The sequence below is a fragment of the Balaenoptera acutorostrata genome, chromosome 20 (genome assembly GCF_949987535.1).
Source record: "Balaenoptera acutorostrata chromosome 20, mBalAcu1.1, whole genome shotgun sequence".
In the NCBI taxonomy this organism is placed as follows: Eukaryota; Metazoa; Chordata; class Mammalia; order Artiodactyla; family Balaenopteridae; genus Balaenoptera; species Balaenoptera acutorostrata.
Window position 1 is genome coordinate 13,789,206 of NC_080083.1, and position 17,174 is coordinate 13,806,379.

The window sequence follows — 17,174 nt, forward strand, 5'->3', positions numbered from 1 at the left end:
GGAATAGTGGCTTTTAACAATCTGTTGCTCTTGTCCTGCTTCCAGAGTAGAAACTGGAACAAGATCCCTGAGAGATTTCCTTCCATAATTTTTTAGAGATAAATACGGGTTTAAAGCAAGAATATATCAACCTCTTAAACCAGGTCTGTGGACCCTGTATATTGAAAGAATGAGTGTGAATTTGAAGAGTGTACCCCCTACTTTGCATCTTTAACAGGCCTATGCTTAAAGTTTGGAATTAGTTTTCGAAAAACTATCAGACCTACAACAGCATCTTTTAAAATTGATAAAAGCCCTGCTTTGTAATGCTGAATAATGTAAGCATTAGTGATTGCTGAAGAACTAAAATCCATTACATGTAATGATCACTGATAAATGGCTTAATAGTAGTTCTTTTTCAGAGCTAATCTTTCTTCAACTGTATGCATGTGTGTCATAAATGTGATCACAGGGGAAGCTGTTCAAGGAAAATAAGTAAACTAAAAAGTGAAATCAGACAAAAAAATTGAGCCTTCCTGTTTCATGAAACTAGTATTTTGTTGATTGTGGTACTTTGCAGTTTTCCATAGAGCTACTATTTTCTTTCTTTTTTAAAATAACATTTGTTGTTTTTGTCTGATTGTAAATGTAATATATGTTTACTTGGAAAATATAGAGAAGCATAAAAAGTAAGAAAAAATCCCATAACCAGTGATAAGCACTGTTAACATTTTTGCTTATATCCAGCCAGCCACTTTTTCCTCTGAAAATATGTTTTTCTTGTACAAAATGGCGATAATACTGTACTTACTGTTTTGTAACCTGCTTTTTTTCCCCTCAGCAATTTATTGTGACCGTTTTCTCATGTTGTTAAATTTTCCACTAAAACATGATTTTTTATAGCTGGCTTAGTGTTCCATTACAGGGAACTATACTTGATTTAACACCTAGTGTTGGCAGAGTGTTTGGTATCATAAAGCTGCAAGGAGCATCTTTCTATGTAAATATTTGTACACACCTGACTATTTCCTAAGGATAAATTCCTAGAAGGGCAATTGCTGGGTCAACTGAATGTATTTTTTTTTAAGGCCTTTGACACTTGTTGCTGAATCATTCTCCAGGAAAAAACTAGCTATATCCCTTCTAGCAGAGTATGGGAATGTTCATTTCTCTATATCCTAAGCAATATTGGTTATTTGGTATTATTAACATTATTTTATCTTTTTATTTTGGAATAGGAAATGTGTTTACATAGTTAGAATTTTTAAGATGCAAGAGTATAGAGTGCAGTCTACTTCCTCTGTCCCCCAGCCACTCGTTTCCCATCCCCAGAAGCTAGCACTGTTAAAGCTATCTTTCCAGAGGTACTCCAGCATATATAAATAAATACAAATAATCTCCCACTCCTGCACACACATACTCTTTTTATATAAATAACATTCTATACACACAGTTCAGCACTGTGCTTTTTCCACTTATATTCTGTTATATGGATATAATAGTAATTTATTTAATTAGAGTCCTTTAGATCACTATTTACCTTTTTTCCTATCTTTTGTTACTTCAGACAATTCTGTGATGAGAAACTTTGCATGTATGTTATTTCGCACATATCTATAGGATAAAGGGTTATATCTGTAGGATAAATCCCTAGAAGAGGAATTGCTGGGTCAATGGAGATATAGATATATGTATTAAAAGATATATATTGCTAAATTGCCTCCGTAATTGTGAGACCAATTTACACTCCCACTAGCAATGTATGAGAATGACCATTATCCCACTCCTATGCCAACTCAGTATGCTATCAGTTTTACTTCTTTGCGAATCTGATAAGTAAAAAATGGCATCTCAGTAGAGTTTTAATTTGCATTTTGCTGATTATGAATGAGGTTGAGCATCTTTTCGTTTGTTTAAGAGCCATTTATATTTCCCATTAGAATTGTTCATATCATTTGCTTATTTTCCTACTGAATTATTGGTTGCCATCTTATTGATCTGTAGGAACTGTTCATAAAGTAAAGAAATGAGCCCTTTGCCTGTAATAGTTGCAAATATTTTTTCCAGTTCAACGTTTGTCTTTTTTTTTTTTTTTTTAAATTGAGGATCTTGAATCAGATGCGTATGTTTGATTGATTGATTGATTGATTGATTTTGGCTGTGTTGGGTCTTCGTTTCTGTGCGAGGGCTTTCTCCAGTTGTGGCAAGCGGGGGCCACTCTTCATCGCGATGCGCGGGCCTCTCACTGTCGCGGCCTCTCTTGTTGCGGAGCACAGGCTCCAGACGCGCAGGCTCAGCAGTTGTGGCTCACGGGCCCAGCCGCTCTGCGGCATGTGGGATCTTCCCAGGCCAGGGCTCGAACCCGTGTCCCCTGCATTAGCAGGCAGATTCTCAACCACTGCGCCACCTGGGAAGCCCTCAACGTTTGTCTTTTGATACTGCTTTTATTGGTTTTTTGCTACAAAGAAATTTTTTATTTTTATGTGGTCAAATTCATTAACCTTTTATGACTTCTGGGTTTTGTGTCATAATTAGAAAGGTATTTCTGACTCCAACATCACTTTAGATTATTTATATAGTTTCTTCTGGTGCTCTCTTAGTTTCAATTTTTATATTAAGATTTTGATCCATTTGTTATTTATCCTAATGAAAGTTATATTATCATATATCGAGAACCAACTTTATTTTTCCTCAGTGGCTACTTGTTCCAATACTTTTATTGAATAATCCCTATCTTTTCTCCAGTGATTGGAGATGCCACCTTTATTTTTATTTTAAAAAGTTTTTTTTTGGCTGTGTTTGGGTCTTCGTTGCTGCGCGCGGGCTTTCTCTAGCTGCAGCGAGCGGGGGCTACTGTTCATTGCGGTGCCCAGGCTTCTCACTGCGGTGGCTTCTCTTGTTGCGGAGCATGGGCTCTAGGCGCGCGGGCTTCAGTAGTTGTGGCGCGTGGGCTCTAGAGCGCAGGCTCAGTAGTTGTGGCGCACGGGCTTAGTTGCTCCACGGCATGTGGGATCTTCCCGGACCAGGGCTTGAACCCTTGTCCCCTGCATTGGCAGGCGGATTCTTAACCACTGGGCCACCAGGGAAGTCCCACCTTTATGATTATTATTAATCCTTGCCAATTTGGTGGTAGAAAAAAGTAGCCCTTTTCTACTTTCATTTTCATGTATTTGACTATCTGTATATGAATTGTTTCCCACGTATCATTTGTGTTTCTTCATTTGTGAATTTCTATTTGTTCCACTCACACTTCGTTATGTGCCGGATTATGCTCCTCAGTTTTCATTTACCTTTAGTACTGTTTGTGGCTGAAGCTGTGTCTGAAGCTGCTGTCTTCAAAGTGCTTTACCTATTTATTTCCTCACTTGATCTTCACACCTCTGTTCTAAGGTAGTTAAAAATGAAGCAGGTGAAGCACAAAGAGATCCAGTAACTTACCCAATTTCATACAGTCTTTAGTAGCAGAGCCCCTATTATCGGGGAAAAAAAAAACAAAACTCTAAAGACGCTAGTTTCCATGTATACCTTTAACCGGTGCATTGTTCTGCAGGGAGTATCGCATTCAAGGCCCAACTCTGAGGACATTTCACTGTGTTACGCCAATCGCTCTGCAGCCCTCTTCCACCTGGGTCAGTATGAAGTGAGTATCAGGATGCCTGGTGTGATTGGAGAGGATCTGCAGGGGGGTTCCCTGGAGGACTAGACCTTCATCCCTGCTTCTACATTAGAAAGCTAAAATTGGAACTGGTTGAATTGGAAGCAAATTGATACCCTCCCGAACTTGTTCTTTCTCCTGATTCACTTCACCTGTCTCAGGTGATTACATGGGGTAGTGTGGGTTGGCAGGAAAGAGACATGCACATTCCCCAGGGCCATGGACTCTATCCAGTGGGTCAGCAGTGCTCAGTGTCAAGATCAGCTATGAGATACGTTGCTAATAATACTTCAGGTTCCAAGTGTTTGCACACTATTTACTTGTTCAGGGTGGTATTTTTAATAAGTAGATGAGCATGTTCAAGAATATCCCTGCAATAATAAGTCTCACCCTCAATATAGATTTTGAGCGGGAAAGTAAAAGTTGCACTGAAATGCCTATTGGGTGGGGGGACTTCAGATGAGTGGCTTCCTCCTCATCCCCAAATTGAGGTCTAAGGACAAACTCTAAAATGCCACTTGGGCACATCCATTTTGGAATTCTACAAAAATTTAAAGTATACCCTAGAGTTAAGAACTATTTGAGTCACCGCAAGTTCACACTTAAGCCCTTTGGACTAAGAGAGAAGAGCAAGAATCTAAGTCCAGGCCCTAAGCAAGAAAGGCCTGGGCTACTATAGACAGCAGTGGGAAGACCTTGTGAAACGTTTAGCCCTTTATAACTTCCCTATATTGTTACTTCTTATAATAATGATTCCCATGTATTGAGCACATACTATGTTCCAGGCATCTTTTTAACACTTTAGATATATTACCTTATTTTCATTTTTATTTCTATCCTGTGAGGTATTATTATCCCTGTTTTTCAGATGAGAAAACTAAGACACTGAGAAATTAATTCATTTGCACAAGGTCATACAGCTAGCAAGAGGCAGAGTCCGTACTGGGATGCCCTCTTAATCATCATGCTATGCTTCTTCTATCTGTAAGACTTTTTTCCTTAGAATCAGAAATATTTAATGACAGTTAAACATAATATCTTCTTCTGTTTCTAATCATTCAATTAAAAGATCACAGTAGAACATGATTTAGAGAAATAAGCACATGATCGTAGTTGCTCCATTTTTAATAATCCTTAACTTGTAGATTTTTGTTAAGACTTTCAAGTGGACATTTAAGAGTAGGGACCAAGGGTCATTTTGGGATTTTCTTTCTGTTTGCAGACATGCCTTAAAGACATCGTCAGAGCACAGACGCATGGATATCCAGAGGGATTGCAACCCAAGTTGCTGTTGCGTAAGGCGGAGTGTCTGGTGACCCTGGGGAGACCACAGGAGGCAAGCCAGACCATCAGTGATCTTGAAAGTAACTTTGCTGCCAAACCAACCCTAGCAGCTTCCCAATTTCAGATTCTGCAGAGAACCCTCTGTCGTCTGAAAGTAAAGGTACAAGAAAAGGGGAATCTCACAGAAACCTCCCCAGCAGCTCTAACCAAAGCCTTTGAGGATATGGACCTAAGGGAAGAGAATGAACAAATTTCCAACACATCATCATCTGTCAGCTTATGTACGGACCCTTTAAAAGGCCGCTATCTGGTTGCCACAAAAGATATTCTCCCAGGAGAGCTTCTGGTGAAAGAGGATGCTTTTGTGAGTGTCCTTAACCCAGGAGAAATGCCACCATGGCATCATGGCCTCGAGAGCAAGTGGGATACCAGAGCTACCAATGCGGACCTCTACTGTCACCGATGTTTGAAGCACACTTTGGCCCCAGTTCCCTGTGATGGATGCAGTTATGCCAAGTATTGCAGCCAAGAGTGTTTGCAGCAGGCCTGGGATCTCTACCATAGTATAGAGTGTTCTCTAGGGGGGCTGCTTCTCACACTGGGTGTTTTTTGCCACATTGCCCTGAGGTCGACTCTTTTAGCTAGATTTGAGGAGGCTGGCAAAGTCATAAATAAGCTTTGTGGTGAGATTACTAACAGGGATATCTGTTTACCTGAAAGCAAGAATCTGGCGCAAATACTCAGTTATGACGTGGGAGGGGAGAGTAAAAAAAAGGGCAAAACAGTTGAGACCCCAATTCCTGGGTGTGATATTAACGGGAAGTATGAAAATAATTATAATGCTGTCTTCAGCCTTTTACCCCATACTGGAAACCATAGCCCTGTGCACAAATTCCTCTGTGCTCTGAGTGTTTCTGCACTGTGCAGGCAGCTCGAAGCAGCCAGTTTACAGGCCTTCACAACAGGTCTGAAATCGTCTAAGCTGAAAGCAGCAGTGGCTCCTATGTTGTATCCAGAGTTGAATATTTGGGGAGTGGCCATGCTGAGACACATGTTACAGCTACAGTGTAATGCTCAGGCGATAACAACCATACAGCAAACAGGTAAGAGGGAAACTCTTTTTTCTGCCTTACAATATTCTTCTTGATGTAGCTAATGTTTGCGGAGAAAGGACTGTAAAGGAGAACAGTAGCATTCAAACAAATCAGTGGCCTAAGGGAAAACACAGCTGTCTTATGATTATGCCATTGAGAAGCTATGTGACCTCAAATTATTTTGATCCTACTCTGCCTCAGCTTTCTCATTTGTAAAATGGATAGTTTAATCGCATCTAACTTTACAGAGTTGTGAAGCTGATGTGTTTGTTTGTAAAAATACTTTAAAACCCTATTACCAAAAAAAAAAAAAGGTGGGACTTCCCTGGCAGTCCAGCGGTTGAGACTTTGCCTTCCAATGCTAGGGGTGCAAGTTCAATCCCTGGTTGGGGAGCTAAGACCCCACGGGCCTCATGGCCAAGGAACCAAAACATAAAACAGAAGCAATATTGTAACAAATTCAATAAAGACTTAAAAAAAAAAAAATGGTCCACATCAAAAAAAAAATCTTAAAAAAAAAACTACACTGTTTAAAAAAAAACCTATTACACTATTAATTTCTGATTGTGGAGGAAAGCTGAAACAATGGATAAACAAGACTGCAGAAGGAGCAGGGTCTGTAGTTAAGGTATCAGAATCCTAACTCACTCCTTTGACTCAGCTACTCTCTTCTGTTTTCAAGTGCCAGGTTTTCTCCCATTCTTCTGTTTTAAATTTCCGAGAAAGGAATCTGGCCCCTCACAGCTTTTCACACAATGCTGCTGTAAGCTGTTGGCCAGCCTGTGTTTGGGCTGGCTTCTGGTCAGGGGGCCAACAATCTGGGGGCCACCTCTAGGCACAGACCAGCCTAGCCCTGCTTTCCTGAACCAGACCCTATAGAAGAGGCTGTTAAGGTAGATGGGGAGGTTGCACGTGCCCAGCATCATGAGTGCCATCTCTAATACGACTGTACTGACAATGGGTACTATTATTAGAAAAGAAATGGCGTTTCCAGTATTTCTATTGTGTGATCTCCATTTTAGCAGATAATGTGTTTCAATTCAATCAGCTCATTATACTTTTCTCAATTTCCTAATTAATCCTGTGGAGGGGAGGAATTAGGTCATATCTACACCTAGGATTTATAGGCAGATTAATATTAAATGTGGCTTCACTAAACTATATACATGCTTAAGTCTTCTGATCGTGTCATATTAGGTAATCTAGAATTCTGTCAACCTTTTGTTTATATATTTTTACCTTTAATTTTTTTTTTAAAGGAATTCCTTTGTTTTTATTATTTATTTATTTATTCATTTATTTTTTGGCTGTGTTGGGTGTCTTCGTTTCTGTGCGAGGGCCCTCTCCAGTTGCAGCAAGCGGGGGCCACTCCTCATCGCGGTGCGCAGGCCTCCCACCATCGCGGCCTCTCTTGTTGCGGAGCACAGGCTCCAGACGCGCAGGCTCAGCAGTCATGGCCCACGGGCCCAGTTGCCCCGCGGCACGCGGGATCCTCCCAGACCAGTGCTCGAACCCGTGTCCCCTGCATCGGCAGGCAGACTCTCAACCACTGCGCCACCAGGGAAGCCCTTTTACCTTTAATTTTAATTCAGCTGCCAAGTTGTATAGTGTATAGTATTTCACTAGAGGTATTTTGGGGCAGGACTCAATTCCGCATCCTGAAGTGCATGGAACATCCAAAAATAGCACTGGCCTCATCCCATGATACAACAAAATCACACTGCAAGCTAGTCTCCGTTTTCTTCTCTGCTTTTGCTGCTTTGAGCCATTGCTACCTTCTAAAATATGTATCTGTTGAGTGTTTTTCCAGAATTATATTTCCCCTAGGGTACATTCACTGCCATTTTAAAAACTACTGTTTTCATTTTGTTTTGTTTTTCTGAATATAAAAAATAGTATATGGAGCTTCCAGATTATACGGCAGAAAGCTGCCAACTCTTGATTCTGTTGTGTCTTGCCTCTAAAATACTTAGTAGAACATACAAAAAAGATGTAAATGTCAGTAGCTCTAAAAACTATGGAAACTATTTTCTGGGTAAACAATAGCAGTGACCACTAACTCAGGCTGAATCCCTGAGGCAGGATGGCAGAGCGATAGGGACAAACGAAAGTGTTTTCCGTCCACCTTCCTTCATTGGCCTCCCTCTTACAGTCAGAGAATCTTCGCCTAAAATTTGTTGCTCCTTGTGCCTGAGATTTCATTACAGTCAATTTTTTATTTGCATAGCAAGTTTTGAGTAAAATTTTTCACAAGTTGTTAAGAGTGAATTTTGGTAGGAAGACTGTGTATAGCCAGAAATACCTGTATTTTCTGTGGCTAAAAAGGACTAGAAAAATAGATACGTAGCATAATACTGGAGACCTGGAGTGACGGAAAGAGGATTGGAGACTCTGTCTTCATCTATGAGGTTCTAATATTTTATGCATGATTTATTCTTACTTATATGATGTTTTAAATATATCTATACATAGGAAAAAATAACACTAGAAGTAAAAATACCAAAATCTTAATTAACAGTGATGAATTCTGAAAGTGGAAATATGGGTGATTGCTACTTTTTTCTTTGAACTGTTCTATATTTTTAGAATTAAAAACACTTATTCACATGGTGGTAACTTCAGTAAATTTAAAATTGGTTGTAAACCTTTCCCTTCATTCTAGGGAAAAAACAAAAAACATTAAAAAAAATAGTTCACAGAGCAAAAGATAGGAAGATGATAAAAATGAGTCTATAGTAGTAAATAAAAATGGGCTAAACTCTTAAATTAATCTTTCAGAATGGGTCAAAAAGATTAAAATCCAAGTATATTCTGTTTACAAAAGTGACACTTAACACAAAGTGGGCAAGACATGTCAGGAATCACAAGTAAATCAGGGTGTTAATATTAATATGAAACAGTAGGGCTCAAGGTACGATATATAGTAAAACAAAGAAGGCATTTTATTTTTGTAAAGGAGACTCTTCTGCAATATATCATCAACCTTAGCTCTCAGGAACATAGAGATTGTGTCTATAAAACAAAAGTGACTGAGTATACAAGGAGAAACTGGCAAAAACTCCATAGTTGTAAGAAACTTTAATATACCACTCTGACTTCGATCAAATATATTAATAAGGATCTGGAAACCAAGATAACACAATAAAATAGGGGATTCAGAGATATATCCACCAAAGCTTGTGTCCTATAGACCAGGGTTTGGCCAGCTTTTTCTGTAAAGCGCCACATAGTAAATATTTGGGGCTTTGCAGGACGTATGGTCTCTTTTGCAACTACTCAACTGCCCCTGTAGCATGAAAGCAACCATAGAAAGTATACATATGAATGAGCCTGGCTGGACTCCAATAAAAGTTTATTATTGACACTGAAAGTTGAATTTCCTAAAATTTTTCATGTCATGAGAATTATTCTTTTCACCTTTTTTCAACCACTTAAACATGTAAAAAACAGGAATTCCCTGGTGGTCCAGTGGTTAGGACTCCATGCTCTCACTGCTGAGGGCCCAGGTTCAATCCCTGATTGGGGAACTAAGATTCCACAAGCCTCATGGCATGGCCAAAAAAAAAAAAGCAAAAACCATTCTTAGACCACATATGTACAGAAAGAGGCACCAGGCAGGATTTGGCACACAGGCTACAGTTTACAGACTCCTGATAGAGACAAAGATTTGGCAAATCTAATTAAGAAATCTAGGGGAAAATGCCACAAAGTTAGAAACGATGAAGGGGATATAGCCAATGATATAAATTCATTCTAAAATTTATAGCAAATATTTAATACAATTTTAGATTATTGAATTTGAAAATAGTAAATAGACAACTTTGTGGAAAAATATAAATTGCCTAAATTTTTCCAGAGGGAGGAAAATACTTTAAAAATCTAGTAATTGTGGAAGAAATTGAAAAAGTTATCAAAATAGTTCCATAAAAACAAGCCATACCCACTCTTTTTCATGTGAGTTCTTTAAAACTTTTAAGGAACATATTTAGCCACATTTTTTAAAGATAAAAGGAAAAATATCTTTCAAGGAACAGATCGTTTTTATACAGTATAAACTGTTCCAGGGCATGGAGGAACCGAGAACCCTTTCCCACTCATTTTACAAAGCCCGGAGTAAAAACTATAGACCAGTCTCACATGTGAATATGGATGTAGAAACCCTGAAAAAAAATCACTGCTATGTCACATCCAGCAGTTTACTAAAGGAACAATCATATATGACCAAGTAGGATTTCTTCCAGAAATGTTGAAGGATATTTTAATTTGGAGGGATATAAAACAAGGCTTGGATAAATGCAGAGACATGCCAGATCCTTAGAAGGAAACACGGAACACTGTAAAAATGGCAGTTTTCCCACATTAACCTAATCAGTCTAATGCAGTTTCCAACAAAATCACAGTTGGATTTTTCTTAAAATTTGACAATGATTCTAAAGTTCATCTTGAATAAATGGGTAAGAATAGCCTTTTTGTGGGACTTCCCTGGTGGTCCAGTGGGCAAGACTCTGCACTCCCAGTGCAGGGGCCCCAGGTTCGATCCCTGGTCGGGGAACTAGATCCCACATGCATGCCACAGCTAAGAGTTTGCATGCCGCAACTAAGAAGCCCGCCTGCCACAGCTAAGAGCCTACATGCCACAACTAAAGATCCCACATGCCGCAACTAAGACCTGGTACAGGCAAAATCAGTAAGTAAGTAAATAAATAAATATTAAAAAAAGAAGAAAAGAGTAGCCTTTCTGTTTTAAAGAGTACTGAAGGGGCTTGGTACTATCAGATTTCATATCAGCATTGAGCTACAGTAATTAAAAACAGTATGGCACTAATGTGATAGCCCCCCAAAAGTATTAGACTCTTTCTTCAAGCCATTAAAAAGTTAAATATTTAAAAATTCAGGAAATTCCCTGGCAGTCCAGTGGTGGTTCTCCAAGCTTTCACTGCCAAGGGCCCAGGTTCAATCTCTGGTTGGGGAACTAAGATCCCACAAGCCACGCAGCTCAGCCAAATAATAATAATAATAATGAATAAATTAAAATTAAAGCAGAAAATATCTAGAAAAAGATAAGTGAACTTTTACATAGTTTTAAGGTGGTAAGAGAAGCTTTCTAAAGTATATAATACCGAATTTAGGTAATTAGAATATAGCTAGATTTAACTTAAATACCAAATTTCAAAAACGCTATAATCAGAAAAGAAGACAGAGAATGTGGGTGAAAGAGGTCCTTGAAGGAATGAAAACATTGGACTAGGAGGCAGCAGACCTGAGTTCCTGTTCTGCTCAGTCTAACCACTTACTCTCAGCTCAGGGTGCTGAACCTTTGTGTGGGTCAGTATTCTCATATGGATAATAAGAGGACTAGATGAACCTCCAGGCCTCTAGGGAAGACTCTGCAAAAATGACCACAACAGTTCCTCCCATCCCTGTATGTTTGCCCCTTTGCAACTTGACATTGATTTTTCTCCCATCAAAGGGGAGAGTCTATTTCCCCTGCTGAATCTTGCTTTGACCAATGGAATGCAGTACAAGTGATGTTATGTGACTTAATGAGTCTAAGCCTTAAAAGAGACCTTGCAGGGGCTTCCCTGGTGGTGCAGTGGTTAAGAATCCACCTGCCAATGTGGGGGACACGGGTTCGAGCCCTGGTCCCAGAAGATCCCACATGCTGCGGAGCAACTAAGCCCGTGTGCCACAACTACTGAGCCTGTGCTCTAGAGCCCGCGAGCCACAACTACTGAAGCCCGCGTGCCACAACTCCTGAAGCCCGCGTGCCTAGAGCCCGTGCTCCACAACAAGAGAAGCCACCGCAGTGAGGAGTCCACGCACCACAATGAAGAGTAGCCCCCGCTCGCTGCAACTAGAGAAAGCCCGCGCGCAGCAACGGAGACCCAACACAGCCAAAAATAAATAAATACATTTATTTTTTTAAAAAAAAGAGACATTGCAGCTGCCATTGTTACCTTCTTAAAATGATGGTGTGGACTGTGAACAAGCCTGGGCTAGCCTCCCTGAGGACGAAAGACCGCGTGCCAGATGACTGCAATCATATGGGTAATCCCAGGCAAGACTAGCAGAAAGAACGTTCAGCTGAGCCCAAGCAAAGTTGCTGGCACACAGCATTGTCAGCAAATGAAATAGTTGTTGTTTTAACACTCCCCACCTCCAAACACCCGTAAACAAAAATTAAAATGTGAGTGACAAAATGAGAGAACATCTCTAGCAACTATGCAGCTCATTTTTATTTTTTAATTTTTTTAAATTTTTGGCTGTGTTGGGTCTTCGTTGCTGCACACAGGCTTTCTCTAGTTGTGGCGAGCGGGGGCTACTCTTCGTTGCAGTGCACAGGCTTCTCATTGCAGTGGCTTCTCTTCGCAGGACACAGGCTCTAGGTGTGCGGGCTTCAGTAGTTGTGGCTCGCCGGCTTAGTTGCTCCGGGGCATTTGGGATCTTCCCGGAGCAGGGATCGAACCCGTGTCCTCTGCATTGGCAGGCGGATTCTTAACCACTACACCACCAGGGAAGTCCTTTTTTTAATTTTAATATACATTTCAGGTTAGGGTATAAAGAAATGGCCATGATATATTAAGTGAAAAAGAAATAACTTACAGGGCTTCCCTGGTGCCGCAGTGGTTAAGAATCCGCCTGGCAATGCAAGGGACACAGGTTCAAGCCCTGGTCCAGGAAGATCCCACATGCCGTGGAGCACCTAAGCCCATGCACCACAAATACTGAGCCTGCGCGCTAGAGCCCGTGAGCCACAGCTACTGAGCCCACATGCCGCAACTACTGAAGCCCACGCGCCTAGAGCCTGTGCTCCACAACAAGAGAAGCCACCGCAATGAGAAGCCTGCGCACGGCAACGAAGAGTAGCCCCCGCTCGCCGCAACTAGAGAAAGCCCACGCACAGCAACAAAGACCCAACACAGCCAAAAATAAATAAATAAATGTATTTTAAAAATAAAATAAAAAATAATAATTTTAAAAAAGAAATAACTTACAAATCACCATGTGCACCATGTTGCCAATTATGTTAAAAATCCATATATAAGGCTAGAAAGAAGACTAAGAAAATGCACCAAAATCTTATAGCTGACTGAGAGGATTATAAATGACTGTTATTTTCTCTATAATTTTCAGTTTTTTAATTTTTTTCTCATTGCCATGTATTTCTTTTTTAATTTAATTAGTTTCTTTAAACAATAAAATAGTTCAAATGATAAGAGCATTTTTTTACATGAACATTTTTAAGGCACTTAATACATACTGCAAAATTGCCCTCCAGGAAAGTTGTACCAGTTACACGCCCACCAGCAATGTTCACTTTCATTTGTTAATTCAGTTTAATTTTATCTCAGTCTGCTAATATTTCTAATCTTGTTTCATCCCTTTTTATTATTTCTTTGGGGTTCCAACACCTCCCAGTTTAGTGTTCTCATTGAATTTCATTAGCAGCTGTTTCATTAGTAGCACAGAAGAAGGATTAAAGTGTTAACTTGGATAGACTTTGACAAAACCTATAAAAATGTATGTTATTATCTTTGTATAAATCCTATTTAATCAAAGTTCCTCAGAAATCTCTCTTTGGTACTTATTTTAAGGGATAGAACTGGCCACTGATGGTATTCCAGACCTTGGTGTATGTGGATCTCTCTCGGTGGGAATGGCATATTCGTGATGTATCTAGATTCACATCATAACGAGGCTTAATGAGGTTCTGTGGAGGTTCAGATCAGTTCACTGCCGTTTGCTTTCACTCTTCAGCAACCGAGGAATCTACCTTCACTGTGGGTCCTTGATGACTTGTTTTACACAAAAAGTTCTTGTTTTGAAAAATATCTACCAGAACAGGTATATTCTGAAAGTATTGTGAATGAATCTTTTTTTCTTTACTAAATGTACTAAGGATATTAGCAAGATACACTTTTCGTAAAATACTCAGGCCCTCTTTTTTTGTTTTTTGTTTGTTTTGTGCACAAAATGTCACATATTAAATTTGGTAGTTAAGGTACATACACATTCTCACTTTCTATGATCTCTGCTAATAGATGACTAATGCAAAATATTGAATAATTTTTAAAATCAATACTTAATTTTGTAGAGATAATTAGAGAGAAATTCAACTCTGACATAAATACTCACCCCACTGTGTTCCTGGGCCTACTTCTGTTAGAGGATAATCCATAAATAATTCACGAAGCTGACATTACTCATGTGTATTGTGATAATTTTCTCTGGGAACATTTTAGCAGCTGTTCTAATATAGATTGCCAGTTATCAGTAGTTGGGAATGCAAGTCAACTTTTAATTATGCAGAGGCTGATTATTCAGACGACAAACTGCCCTGTGCTGCTCCTTCCTGCTGCCTCCTTACCTTTTAGCATTTCTACTGCTCATTAGTACATGTACCAGAAGGTAGGCCTTGGACAAGGGTTGGGGGGAGGGGACACTAAAATCAGTTAAGCTCTTAGGAGAAGCTCTAATGAAAGATTTCAATACAATCTGTAGAATTGTTGACTAAAATTGAGTCATTTGGATTCCCTGCAAATTTTATTTACTTGTTCTAATTCTTGTCTTCCACAGCAGCAGGTAATAGAATTGTCTGCAGAGAGACAGTATTATTCCTTATAGTTAATGTTTTCCTTTCTAGAACATTTTCACATGATGGTTTGTATTTTCTTTATTCATTTCATATGTATCTAGACCGCATTATTTGGTGATTGGTGCATTGAGATTCCTGGCATATATGGTGATACCACAATTATCTGATGGCTTATCAGTTTTCCAGAAAACTGAAAGTTCCCCTCTAAGTACCAATATCTTTCATATTTCATCCAGCTTTGTCAGAAACACTATCTCCTCTTGCTTACACCACGGCTGCTGAACACAGTTTAAGCCTTTCTGTATGCCCAAGGTTATCTGTACATGCATCCTCCTGAGACATAGATAGCTATGACAAAAACCCGTGCAAGTATGGTGTCAGTCTGAGAACCTCTGGTTAAGCTCGGAGTGGTGCTAGTGTTTTTGTTTGCCTGAGGCTGTTATTCTTGTATAAGTTTTCTGCCTCCTCCTCCAGTCTGTCCCCGTCTCCCTTGCCATTGTCAGAAAACCTGCCTCTTATTAGTTCTCTGTTTCTGGACTGTGGTGGGCTGAGAAACTGAATAACCACGCCAGTTCAAACTGTGACTAAAATAAGAGGAAGTGGGCCTGCAGCAGAATACAGAGAATTCACATATGAATGTAAGTGCATGAGCCTTGGTGCAGAAATAGCCTCACTGCTTAGAGGCTTTTTTCTTCCTTCCTTCCTAATTTTCAATCACGTGGTTAAATTGCTGGTTTAATTGTGCTTCAAAGAAGAGATGGTTAGGGACATGAGACTGTCTGGAATAGAAGTGGTCCAAAGAGTTTTTTCAGTGAGAACTACTGCTTGACTGATTTCCCATCAAGTTGGGACAAAGGGCAGAATGTAGAGATGAGCATAAGAAATATTGATTTTTAAAAATATATGACAGGCCTATTTAGTTTAGGATAGTAATTAGGTTACTTGTTCTATTAACCAACCAAAGACCAGTTAAACAAAAACACTTGGACTCTAAAAGTCTTTAGGAAATAACCTCATCTGGTACTCTGGTTCCCATGTTGTCATGAACATTATGAAACTGTCTCTCTGGAAGGCTCCCTACTGATAAGTCTTTTTTTATTGCTCCCTATAAATTCTAATCTTTGGATTTTTTGTGGTATTGAGACACAGTGGTTAGGTTCCAAGATGCTGGTGGACTTTTCATGTGCTCATTCGCTTTGCTTCCCTGGAACCAGCGTTGGCTCTGAGTCATGCTGCATCTGATTTATCTCGGATCCAGCTTGTGGAGCTCTGACTCAGCCGCGCTTCAGGCCCGACTGCCCAGCTCGTCTTCTGAGGAATGGAGGGCGAGGCCAGGACGAGTGTCCTGACACATTTTTCCCTTTTTCCCCTTGCACCCTCAGGATCTGAAGAGAACCTCATTACCGACAGCAGGCAGGTGCGCCTTGCCACGGGGCTGTTCCCCGTCGTCAGCCTCCTGAACCATTCCTGCAGCCCCAATACCAGTGTGTCCTTCATTAGCACCGTCGCCACTGTTCGGGCATCTCAGCAGATTAGAAAAGGGCAGGAGATTCTCCACTGCTATGGTGAGCCCTCCATCCTCTCTCCTGTCCATCTTTCTCCAGCAGAAAAGGACGGGGTGCATTTGCCTGAGCAAGTCACAGGGCAGGTGCCTCACCTGTGCAGAGTCTGCATCCTGGCAGAGGCAGTGCCTACTTACGGGGAAGAAAAGCCTCCTCACTAGGCCCTGTTGTGTCTGCACTATCGTGTAGACACTCCCTGCTCGATCCCTGTAAATGTCCTATTCTGAAAATAGGCCAGGAACAACTTCTTGGTTTCTTTTTCTTCCTGTCCCCGCAACTTAGAAGCCTGTTTCTCTATCTAGTTCCACAAATGTTTGAGTGAAAGGTACCTGTCGCATGATGAGTGATTGACCAGACCCTCCGCTAAGCTGAAGTTTTTTAAGTAGTGCTTGATGCTCTTTTGCTTTAAATATTGGCCAAGCGTGGTGTCTCTGCAGGGCCCCACGAGAGCAGGATGGGTGTTGCCGAGAGGTGCCAGAAGCTGAGGTCTCAGTATTTCTTTGACTGCAACTGTCCCCCTTGTGAACGTGAGAAGCAGAGACCCTCGCAGGGGCCCAGGTGGGAAGCCTTCTGTTGTCACCGTTGCGGAGCACTCCTGCAGGTGAATCTCTTTCTCCCTTTCCTTCTCTTTGCTTTTCCTGGCGGTCAGTTATCCAGCCTAAAGGCCTTAAATCTTTAGGAGGAAGCCGTTGGGACTTAGAGGTGCTGATAGCAGTACTCTCTCTTCCCTTTTGCCCATCTTCCCCGCACATTGATTACCCCCCTGCAGGAACCACAGGGAAAGGTTGGATTTAGTGATCTCTTTCTTGCAAAGAACAGAAAATCCCACCTAAACTGATTTGGGGTTCAGGGAGACCGGGAATTTATTTGCTCAAGTAAATCACTAAGAAGTCCCAGGGTAGGGGTACTTCAAATACAATATGATCCAGGGGCTCAGATAATGTCACCAAGACCTAATTTTTCTTTCTACCTCCCTCAGCTCCATTTTCTGTATTATGTAGCCC

General features: G+C 40.5%; 1 protein-coding gene across 7 annotated transcripts in view; it reads left to right on the forward strand.

Annotated features, from left to right (window-relative positions):
• The window catches only part of SMYD4 (SET and MYND domain containing 4), a 37,064-nt gene that overhangs the window by 11,965 nt on the left and 7,925 nt on the right, over window positions 1-17,174 (forward strand). For 6 of the 7 annotated variants that reach the window (XM_007177479.3, XM_007177477.2, XM_007177476.2 and 3 more), the window contains exons 4-7: window positions 3,530-3,619; window positions 4,857-6,021; window positions 15,991-16,173; window positions 16,608-16,771. In XM_007177479.3, coding sequence (XP_007177541.2) covers window positions 3,530-3,619; window positions 4,857-6,021; window positions 15,991-16,173; window positions 16,608-16,771 — 1,602 coding nt within the window. Of the gene's footprint in view, window positions 1-3,529; window positions 3,620-4,856; window positions 6,022-15,990; window positions 16,174-16,607; window positions 16,772-17,174 lie in introns of those variants that run through there. The other variant, XM_057536006.1, reaches the window with a different exon arrangement.